This window comes from Choloepus didactylus, chromosome 14 (assembly GCF_015220235.1).
Source record: "Choloepus didactylus isolate mChoDid1 chromosome 14, mChoDid1.pri, whole genome shotgun sequence".
NCBI lineage: Eukaryota > Metazoa > Chordata > Mammalia > Pilosa > Megalonychidae > Choloepus > Choloepus didactylus.
Genome location: NC_051320.1, coordinates 65512026 through 65524276, shown reverse-complemented (window position 1 = coordinate 65524276; position 12251 = coordinate 65512026). Strand labels below are relative to the sequence as shown.

Sequence of the window (12251 nt, the reverse complement as noted above, 5' to 3'; positions counted from 1 at the left end):
TGTAACAGTGTTCATGTTTTACCTGTGCTCAGACATGATTGTGGAGTGATCCTGTTTTTGTCTAGGTCCATCATGGTCACAGAGTGGCCTTGTGTGATACTGATGCTCTCTGAAATTGTTTACATTCAATAGGAGAATATAGCTAACAGGTCAGCTTGCAGCAAAACCAAGTCCTGGCTGACAGTACCAGGTGGGCTCCTGGCTGTCAGCAGCTGCTTTTTTCTTTCTCACTTGATTGGTAAACAGTAAAATTATTTCCTGGTTGTCATTGGCAAAAGTTTTTATTTTCATTGCTACAGTGAACATTCTTGTTACATGGATCTTTGTGTACATGTGTATATATATTTTTTATAGTATAAATTCCTAGAAGTGGAATTGTATCAAAATTATATAAAATGTCATACAATTTCATTTATGATAATCTCCAAAAAACCTACACATATTCCTTCTCCCAGCAAGAGGGTACCTTAGCCAAGAATGGACATTACAAGTCTAAGAGTTTTTTGTCTGGCTAATGGGAAAATATTATTATATTAATCCACTTTTTTGTTTACTAGTGAGTGTGAATATTTTGGCCATTTTTTTCTTCATATTCTTTTCTCATTTAAAAATTTTGAATAGTAATATATTTCTTGTCTTTAAGGACTGTTTATATGTTATGAATATTTCTCATGTCTTATATTTGTGGCAATATTTTTCTCCTTGTCTCCTGCATGTCTTTTATTTATGCATAGGAAAGTTTTCTCTACCCCAAGATTATAAAATATGTATTTTCTAATAAATTTTTTTTTGCATTTCCTTTAAAAGACATTGAAATTGCTAATCAGTCAGGAATATGTTTGTGTGTGGTGTAAGGGAGAGATTAATTTTCTCTCCAAAGGTATCTAGTTGTCTCAACATCATTTGACAGTGCGTTTTTTCTCACTAATTGGAAATACCACATCATGTTCTGAATGCCAACATAAACATCAGCCTGCAGTAAAATTTCTCTTAATTGACCTCCACTTACCTGACTAATCAGATTAACTAATATTCTCTATTGCTTCTGTGAAATATATTGACTGGATGTTTACTGCTAGTAAGCTACTCAGTAGTATGCTGATGCAGTTCTTTTTCTGCAAGTTGAGTCTTCATCACTAAAACTCAGATTCACCCATTCTAAAAACTTTATGCTAGCTGTGCTTATTATTATATTTTCATTTAATTAAATATTTAAGTCAGTAAAATATGAGTATAAAAAGAAAAGATCCTGTTTTTCAAAGGAAACTTAACTGGATACTTGAGAAAGAATTAATAATGGGTCACTAAAAAACTGATTAGTAAGGACATTGTATATAATTTATTTAAATTGTATTAATATATGCATAGACCTAAACAGTTCCAGGAGCAAGGGATGAAATACATGAATCAAGGGTTATTTTTTGTGCAATAGGAAAACCTGTTAAACCGAAAACTAAAACTTTTAATTCAAAAAAATTTTAATTGATTTTACTTTGGCGTATGAGAGGAAGTTTATTTCCTTTTATATATATTATATATATTCCTGTAAACCATTTTAAATGATGCAAAATGTCTTATAACTTTGAATTACAAGGACATATACACAATAAAAACTTGTTAACAAAAGCATAAGTTGGTAGTAGTTTAAATGTAGTGTTTTTGATACTTGAGTTAAAAATACTGATCATTAACTCTAAAATTAAGAATGAAATCTAGATTACTGCATGTGTTAGTTATCTATTGCAGTGTAACACATTATTCCAAAACTTAGTGACTTGAAACAATAAACATTTATCTTCTCACATTTCCTATGGGTCAGAAACCTGGGAGTGACTAAGCTGGGTGGTTCAGGCTCAAGGTCTCTCATGAGGTTGTAGCCAACATGTCAGCCAGGACTGCAGTCCTCTGAAGTCTTAACTAAGGCTGAAGAAAACACTTCCTAAGTGATTCACTAACAGGGTGATGGTTATTGGCAGGAGGCCTCCCCATGTTCCTCCCCATTTGGGTCTCTCCATGGGTTACTTGGTGTCCTCACAACACGGTGGTTATTCTCACTCAGAGTGTGCAGTCTGAGGGAGAAAGCAAGGTAGAAGATGCTTTTATGACCTAGTCTTAGAAGTCACATACCATCATATCTGCCATATTTTGTTAGAAATGAGTCACTAATAGTAAGCTCACACTCAAATGGAGAGAAATTAGCTCCTCTTGAATAGGAGACGATAAGAACTTGTGGACATATTCTTAAATCACTACTTTGCATATACTTGTTTTTGTGTGTGTATATGGATCAGGGAGAAGAAAGGGTTAGTTTATAATATTTGGCTTCTTTTTTAGGACACTGCCTTGGGAAAACCACGAGAGGTATTTCGACTTCCTGCAGATTTGACTGCATACGACAATCGCCTTTGTGCGTCTATCTATTTCCCGTCTTCTACTTGGGTTACCTTGTCAGATGGAACTGGAAGATTATATCTTATTGGAACAGGAGAACGTGGAAATAACGATTCTGAAAAATGGGAGGTGAGGGGTTTTTTTGGGTTTTGGTTTTTTTTAGACTTAATGCAAAGTCCTGAAAGTATATATACATTAAACTTCACTTATTTTTATTTTCAAATAACACTTTTCAAGGATAATTAGTGTGTTCTCTTGTTCCATAATATATGATGTTTTAGATCTCTTTTTCTCTAATTAAATTATATAATGTATAGCTTTTACAAGATTTCTGTGTTGACCTTAGAAACCATTCTTGCTTTGATCTGGAGTCGGTGTGGTTGTCAAGACTTGCATTCATCTGTTCAAGAAGGAGGAACTCTTATTTTCACTTTATAATTCTTCTCTAGAAGACTACTTTTAGTTCTCTGTCTCCTATAGATGCTGTCAGATGCCCTGGTATTTTCTTGTTTTTAAGCCAAGTGTATTGAATTTTATTCTATTATACAAATAGATACTTTTTAAAAAACTCCTTCTTCAAGGTATATTTTTTAAACTTGTCATCCATATTTAAAACCTTTTTTATTTTTGTATTCCTTGTAATAAATGGTATCCAGATTGATTGCTGGATTGCCAGAATTCTTTGTATTCTTTCTGTGCTATCTGTATTCATGTAGTATGTACATTTGTGTGTATGTGTAACCTCTTTTTTTTTTTTTTTTTTTTTGTAGATTATGTTTAATGAAGAGCTTGGGGATCCTTTTATCATAATTCACAGTGTCTCATTGCTAAAAGCTGAAGAACATTCAGTAACTACCCTACTTCTTCGAATAGAGAAAGAGGATTTGGATATGAAAGGAAGTGGTTTCTATGTTTCTTTGGAGTGGGTCACTATCAGTAAGAAAAATAAAGGTAAAATGTGACAAAATTCTGAATCTCTCTGTTGTGGTTTAGTAGGATTCAAAAGGTAAGGCTGTCCCTGTAATGGCTGTCTATTCTTTTCTTGGTCGTTATGACTGTAGTACTGTCACCTGGTAGAATGATTTTTATCTGTAGTTAGGTTCTCCTCAGGTATGGGTAATGGAAAACAATAATGAGCCTTCCACAGTCAATTTTATGCCTTTTTTTTTGTATAAAAGCAGGTGTTATTAAATAATTTTTGAAGATTTATAACTGTGTAGTTTTAATATATACAAGAATATATACATGTTCTATGTGTACACATGCAGAATTTCTATATAAAATCAAAGGTAAGTTAAGTATAAATTGTGATATAATCTAAGTATAAATTAAATATAAATACCTAAATGGAAATGAGTATCTTTATTTCATTAAGTCACAACTGAGATTCTTTGCCTTTACAATCAGGGAAACTTACTTTTTCTCACCTGCAGTGCTTCCAGAGGTAGAAAAGTCCTAACCCTTTGTTGTTTGAAACTGTCTGTCACACTTCTAGCTTGAGTATTAAAAATCACTTTTTCCTATATTAATTAGGATTCCCTTAATAGTTTGGGCTTATTCTTTGTCAGTACTTAGTTCTTACTGACTCGTTAATTTGTTGTTGTTCTCTGTAGTTTAGAGCTAAGGGAGCTTGTTTCCATGATGACTGCTCTTTTTCTCAGCAGTTTTTGTTAAATTATTCATTTAATGAAGCAGTCTTAATTTATCATTCATCTCTATGGAAAAATACTTTCTCTTCTATATTATAGCCGCATGTTTACAGTCTGATTAAGGCTATTAGCATTTGTTTCCTAGGAGGGAATTCCCTTTTATTTTAAAATGATCACTATATATGTGTATGTTTATAGAATAGCTTCTAATTAAACTGCAAGCTGAGTAAATTTCCTAGATTTGTTCTTTGAATTATTTAATGTAATTTGTTTGTTACAATTCCCCAGTGTTGTCGTTTTATTTCTGAAGGAAAAGAGTGACTTAAAACTTTTGATTAGGGTTTGGTCAGCGTTTCTGGAAAGGACCAGGTGGTTAATATTTTAGGCTTTGTGGACTATACAATCTTTGGCACAGCTACTCAGCCACAGCAATGTGGCATGAAAGCAGCTATAGACAATATACCAACAAATAAGCATAGGTGTGTTTTAATAACATTTTATTTATGGACACTGAAATTTGAATTTCATATCATTTTTACATGTGATTAAATATTATTCATTTGATTTTTTTCAACCATTTAGAAAAGTAAAATTAATTCTTAATTTACAGGCTTTATAACTACAAGTATAATACACTTTAGCAAAGTAGTAGTATAAGTAAAGGAAGAGACACAACTGAATTGAGTACTTTTTAAAGCAGAAAATAATCTTTTTCACAGAATAAATTGTTAATTTACCAAAACCTTTTAGGATCCAATTGATTGTTAATATCTTTAAAAGTTTAAATACTGTTATTTATGTTTGCTCACAATAGGCAATGTAGATATCTAAGTGTATGTAGAGATCATTTCTGTTACAAACATATTTTATTTTAAGAAAACCCCTAATCAGTGCATAGAACAGTCAGAAAAATAATCCACATTACCATGCCTAAAAAAATAATTTGTGGCTCTTATCAGAAGATGCTTATTATATACCTGCTGGGAAGTTAGACAGGCTGTTGTCAGAGAAAAGGTAGGCCCTTCAAAGCTGATGCTCCAGTAAGTCAGTCCCTTTCAAGATATAGAGTGTCGCTATCTTACAGAACTTTCTCGGAAATGGACTTTTTTATATGTGTGTTGTTCAGTGTGCTGTATCCTTGTGTGGCTACTGAGCACTTGAAATATGGCTAGTGTGACTGGTGAACTGAATTTTTAGTTTTATTTAATTCTAACTAATCGCTACTTGGGGCTAGTGGCTATTACATTGGACACATAGTCTGGTGCAAACAAAGATCATCAGACTCAGTACTGATTTACAGAAAATTAGGTGGTAAACTTTTTATTCTTATGAAAAGACTCTTCATACTGTGTGCGTTTTTAGCACATTTTAAATATTTAAAATTAATCTCCAAGTTTTTTAGAATATTTTTATAAGTTTTTTATTCATTTTATTCATTTTGTTTTTATTCAAAAACAAAACAATTTATATATTGTTTTGTTCAAAAATACTTTATTTTCCTACAGATAGCAAAAAATATGAACTAATTAAACGTGACATTCTCCGTGGAAAATCAGTGCCACATTATGCTGCTATTGAGCCTGAAGGAACTGGTCTAATGATTGTCTCCTATAAGTCTTTCAATTTTATTCATGTTGGTCAGGATCTTGAAGAAAATGAGGATAAAAACATGCCAGAGAAAATCAAAGGTAATTTTAATTTTAATCTTCATAGAGCTTTGTATGTATCTGTGCACGTACATATTTATGTCTATTTTGTCTTCCTGGATAGGTTATGCATTCTACCAAGGCAAGATAGATGCTTAATTTTTCTTTAGATTTCCCAAAACAATGTTTAGTAAAATTTATCCTGTAAACTGTGTGAACCGATTGATATTTTTTCTAACTACCAGAAATGTTTTTTTAAATCTATGATCTAATTAGCTTACATAATCAGATGTTTAATAAATATGCATTGAGTAAATAAGTAATGCCTATTTGTTGTTGGCATCTATTTGAGAATCCACTGTGCTTTGGTATTGATACAGGGTGTTTATGCTTTTTAATCTTTAAATATAAAGTAAACTTTTCTCATTATCTGTGTATACTAATGTACATGTTCTTACCCTTCATATGAAACTGAAAGTTCTTGAGGTCAGAATCACTGACTAATTTTCCATGGTGTTGACTGAATGAATGAAATATTTTAAAATGAAAAGAATAAATGATTTTTCACAAAAAACTTATATTTGTATATAAAGAATACATATTCCTTTAAAGCTGCTAAGAGAACAGCCCTCTTTATTCATTATTATTTTATTTCTTATGTTTATAGCCAGAGAAAAGTATATTTTACTTAACAGAGATTTTCATATTTAACAATAATTCATATTCTTCTTTGAATCCATCTTTTTTGTTACTTGTTTAAAATAATATTTTTCTATTTTATTATTCTTATAGATTAAAATATTCTATTTTCCAATACTAATATAATGAATGTTTGAAAAAATTTGCCCCTCTGAATACAAAGGAATTGTGCTTGGTGGACTTTTTTAAAAAAATTTTTTGCCTCTCAATCCCTGTTCCCTCATGTGCAATGTTTTGATTAGATTTTCTCTGGGAGCTCTTACTGAATAAATTCCATGATTCTTTCTTAATTATGATAATAACTGTGTGCATGTTTGTATGTGTTTAAGAGAGGAGGAAGGAAAAACCGGAGGAGGAGAGGAGAGGGGGGAGTGAGAGGAAGGGAAGGAATGAGAATCAAGGATTTCTGTGTTAATGTTTTAATGAGTTCTATCTTGTAAAACATTAGATAAGACTGGAAGAGGAAAATGTCAAGTGCAATTGCTACAACTCTCTAAGTGAGAATTCCCCAGAAACAATCTATCTGTGTTTGTTTATAATTACATTTTTTGAGGCAATCACTAGAAAATAGGCCAAGATTGTTTTAGATAGGTATTCTTTTGTATGTTAGATTTTTGTATTCTAGTCTCTAATATTTATGAGATAATTCATTTTTCTTTTCCCAATAGAACCTCTGTATTACTGGCAACAGACTGAAGATGATGTGACAGTAACGCTACAGCTTCCAGTTGACAGTACTAAAGAGGATGTTCAAGTACGATATCTGCCTGATCAAATCAGCATTGTGCTAAAGGGCCAGCATTTTTTGGAAGGAAAGCTCTATTCATCCATTGATCATGAAAGTAGTACATGGATAATTAAAGAGAATAATAGGTATTTTTAATAGTTTTATTTATATTTAAATTTTATTTTTATTATTTCACTTTTTTTTTTTTTTTTTTTTTAATATTCCCATAGTGGTTAACTCAAAGTTGTATAATAGATTCATTTGTGCTGCTGGTTACATCCTTAAGACAGATGCTTAAAAGTGGAATTAGTGGGTCAAAGAGGATAAATGTAGTTAAGGTTAAAGTTATTAGTATAGTTACCCCTTGCAATATATGGTAGTGTTTTTTTATTACCCACTCTGGATATAATCATAATCATAATCATAGTCAATTTGATTGGTGAAAATGGTTAATTTTAATTTTTAAACTTTCTAGTAGGAATATATTTTTTTCTTTTAACTTTCATTTCCTTACTAGATTTTAAAATATATGAAAATGTATATAGTGAGAAGTCTTCCTCCCATGCAGGCCCTCCAGTTTCCCATTTCCCTAACCCCAACAACCATTTTTATGAGTTTCGTTTCAGAGGTACTTTGTGAATATTCAAGCAGCATATAAATTTTTTCCTTTTTTTTAACAAAATTTTTATACATATTATTGATAGTTATACATCTTGCTCTTCATTTTCAACAATAAATCTTGAATATCTTTCCATAAAGAATACATACATTTATCTTTATCCTTTATAGCTTCATAATTTTTTGTATGACCTGCACTATATTATCTTTAAAAGTCAGTTACCTATTGTTGGGCATTCAGATTGTTTCCAATCTTTTACTACAGTGAATAGCTTTTATATGTCATTTCACATGTGTAGTAGTATATATGAAGGATAAATTTTTAGATGTGGAATAATTAATAGCTCTGAAAATTGTGGGGGATTAATTTTTCTTATTTATATTGGCCTAGTACATTTGTTTTGTGAATTGCATGTTCAGGACACAAAAAACACTAGGCTTAAAGGGAAAAAATGATAAATTGGACTGTATCAAAACAAATTTTTGCACATCAAACTGGAAAACTTTACTAAGGAAATGCAGAGACAATCCACAGACTGGGAAAAAATATTTATAGTACACATATCAAACAGAAGGCTTGTGTCCTGAGTTTATAATAAATCCATTTTAAAAATCTGTAATAAAAAGATCCTAATTTTAAAAATGGTCAAATAATTTGAGCAGGCACTTCACAACAGAAGATATATGAATGGCTAGTAAGCAAATGAAAAAATGATTAACATTGTTAGTCATCGGGTATGCAAATTAAAGCCAGAATAAGATACCTTTGTATGTCTAAAACTAAGAACATAGACAATATAAAATATTGACAAGGATGTGAAGCAACCAGCAATTCATACATTGTTGGTAGGAGTATAAGTTAAACATAAACCTGCTTTAAAGCCTAGCAGTTCTACTCCTTGATAGTTATAGTTACCCAAGAGAAATAAAAACATGTTAAAAAACAAAGAAAAAAAAAAAAAGTCTTGTACAAGTATGTTCATAGCAACTTTATTCATAAAAACCAAAAACTGGAAACAACTCAAATGTTCATCAAAAGGTGAATGGATAAACACATCATAGTATATTCATACAACAGAATGCTACTCTTCAGTAAAAAAGAATGAACTACCAGTATACACAACGTGTAATGAAAGAAGTCAGAAATGTGGAATGAAATCTCAGAAATGTGGAATGAAAGAAGCCAGACACAAATTATATACAATATGATTTCACAGATGAAGTGTTCTAGAACCAGCAAAACTAATCTATGGTGATACAAATCAGAACAGTAGTTAACCTCTAGGGTGTGGGAGATTAACTGGAAAAGAGTAGAGGGAAACTTTCTTGGTGACAATAGCTTCATTGGGTTACAAAGAAGTATGCATTTGTCAAACTCAATAAATACTACACTTAAAATCTGTGAATTTTATCATTTATAAATTATTCCTCAGTAAAAGGAGTATATAAAAAGATAAAGATTAAACATCTTAAAAAATATAATCCTCTGCCCTCACTACCATGACCCTTTGTAATAAATCTGTTATCTCAGTATCTCAGAAACTGCACTCCTTCATCATTTAAATTAATGAAATTTCTTTCATTTTGATCAAGCCTAAGTAATATTGAATTCAGTGTTAGAATAATGAATAGTATTAGGCACTCAATTTTTTTTTAATTTGTTTTTATTTATTGAGACTGTTCACAAAGCATACAATTATCCAAAGATCCAAAGTGTACAATCAAACAGTCAATTGCCCCCGGTACCATCATACAGCTGTGCATCCGTCACCACAGTTTTTTTTTTTTTTTTCAGTTTTTAGAACATTTTCATTACTCCAGAAAAGAAATACAGACAAAAAAAAGGAAACTCAAATCCTCCCATACCCCTAACTACCCCTCCTCCATTGCTGACTCATAGTATTGGTATAGTACATTTGTTCCTGTTGATGAAAGAACATTAAAATACTACTAACTGTAATTAGTTTGCCATAGGTATATTTTTCCCTATATGCCCCTCTATTATTTTTTTAAAGTTTCAGAATAGTATTTAATTTTCAGATATTTTTAGTCATCTTATTTGATATCACCAAATAGTGGCCGTGTTATAAATTTTACAGATGAGGATATTGTTGCACTATTCTCACCATACATAGGTTGCAGAATAAATCTGAATACAGATCAATACTTCCCCTTCTTCCTCCTTTGTATATTTACAAACATGCCTACATATAACCCTTGCTATTCAAATTATTTTTATCTGAATCAAGGAACTAAATACAGTGAGAGAATTTTGTTTTGTTTATAGGAATTCTCACTGTAAACTATACAAGCTTAGGGATCAGAGAGTAAATAGATTTTTTTTTCCTTTTTTTTTTCTTTTTGCCAAACCCTCTATCTGAACTCAGAAGCCAAAACGGTTCAAAATTTCCATTAACTATGCAATAAATAGCAAATCTTGGGTCCACAATTAATAGTCTTTTGTTTCAGTGTATGAAATAGAAGTTAATAATTGCACTTAAATTTAGTGGTTCAGTGACAATAACAGATGTCTCTCCATATATAAATAGACATTTTCACCAACACTGCTCTCTATATGCCTTTGTTCTATATAGCCCATGCCTATCTCCAGACAATGGCATCTCATCTACACCAACCAATGAAACATAAGAATACACATTTTTCAGTGGTCTCAAAAAGAGTAGGAGTATTCCTTTGGATTTTCAAAAGAAGTCTATATTTTCAGACTTAAATTTAATAGTTTTTAATTATTCTTAGTCTAATTCCTGTTTTATCAATTAGGAAACTAAGAGTCATCATACAGGTTAAGTGAGATGACCACATTTACAATCAGCAATTCAGAAAAGTGAGGCAATTATCTTCATCTTCTGATTTCTAGTGTTTCAGAAAGAATGCCATACCATAAACCTGAGTTATCCATTTGAAATAGAGTGAAAGAAATGGTAGCATGGAATAGGATGTGATACCAAGTATGTTTTCTCCTTCATAAGTTCTCCATTCTTCAATGTCTGTTTATTCCTCTCTGAAATATGGAATTTAAAATAATTTAATATAGGGTTGTGTCTTATGATGACTATGGTGATAATAAAGCCAAACTTATATTCAGTGGTCACTATATGGCTTAAAAATGCCTCTTCATCTAATATTACAGAACCTTTCTCCATCTCTCTCCTTTCTTTGTTTCTCTGTGAGTAGGGCTCCCTTTAGTGTCTCAAGTAGGGCAAGTCGTTTATTAGCAAAATCTCTCAGCATTTGTTTGTCTGTGAAAAATTTAAGCTCTCCCTCAAATTTGAAGGAGAGCTTTGCTGGATAAAGAATTCTTGGTTGCCAATTTTTCTCTCTCAGAATTTTAAATATGTCGTCCCACTGCCTTCTCGCCTCCATGGTGGCTGCAGAGTAGTCACTACTTAGTCTTAAATTGTTTCCTTTGTATGTGGTGAATTGTTTTCTCTTGCTGCTTTCAGAACTTGCTCCTTCTCTTCAGTATTTGACTGTCTGATTAGAATATGTCTCGGAGTGGGTTTATTTGGATTTATTCTATTTGAAGTTCGCTGGGCATTTATGCTTTGTGTATTTATGTTGTGTAGAAGGTTTGGGAAATTTTCCCCAACAATTTCTTTGAAAACTCTATCTAGACCTTTACCCTTCTCTTCCCATTCTGGGACACCAATGAGTCTTATATTTGGACGTTTTATTTTATCTATCATATCCCTGAGATCCATTTCAATTTTTTAAATTTTTTCCCCATTCTTTCTTTTGTTCTTTCATTTTCTGTTTTGTTGTACTCCAGGTCACTGATTCGTTGTTCAGCTTCCTCTAATCTTGTATTATGAGTATCCAGAATCTTTTTAATTTGGTCGACAGTTTCTTTTATTTCCATAACAGCACCTATTTTTTTATTTACTCTTACAATTTCTTTATGCTTTTCTAGGCTCTTCTTCATGTTTTTTATATCCTGTGCCATGCTCTTCTTCATGTCCTTTATATCCTGTGCCATGGTCTCGTTGTTTGTCTTTAGTTCTCTGATTAATTGCTCCAAGTACTGCATCTCTTCTGATCTTTTGATTTGGGTGTTTGGATCTGGATTATCCATATCATCTGGTTTTTTCATATACTTTAAAATTTTCTGTTTTTTGCCTCTTGGCATTTGCTTAACTTGATAGGGTTCTTTTAGGATATGTATGCTAGTTCAGAGACTTCTCTCTAATTTGTCAGATCTACAGCTTGGTGGCGTACATTTTCTCTAACTAACCAGCAGGTGGCATTTGCAAGCCACCTCTTCCCCTCAAGCCAGTTCTCCCCAACTTTGTCTTTGTGGTGTGTGGGGGTCTGATTCTCATGGGGTCCAATTGGTGTACCAGTTTTGCATGTGTAGTTGGTGCTGTCTGCCCTGAATGTGGGGTGTGTGTGTCTGAGTGGTTAGGGAGTGAGGGTAGCTTTAACAATCAAACCTCCCAGTGTTCCTGGAGATTTAAGGCTGTTCCGAGACTCTAAACCTTCATTTCAGTCTTACGACAGATT

General features: G+C 32.0%; 1 protein-coding gene across 1 annotated transcript in view; it reads left to right on the top strand.

The window, feature by feature from the left end:
- NUDCD1 (NudC domain containing 1) overlaps positions 1-12251 on the top strand; it is a 110707-nt gene that overhangs the window by 57299 nt on the left and 41157 nt on the right. Inside the window, exons 3-6 of the mRNA XM_037803096.1 lie at positions 2335-2520; positions 3162-3342; positions 5546-5728; positions 7054-7258. Coding sequence (XP_037659024.1) covers positions 2335-2520; positions 3162-3342; positions 5546-5728; positions 7054-7258 — 755 coding nt within the window. The remainder of the gene's footprint in view (positions 1-2334; positions 2521-3161; positions 3343-5545; positions 5729-7053; positions 7259-12251) is intronic.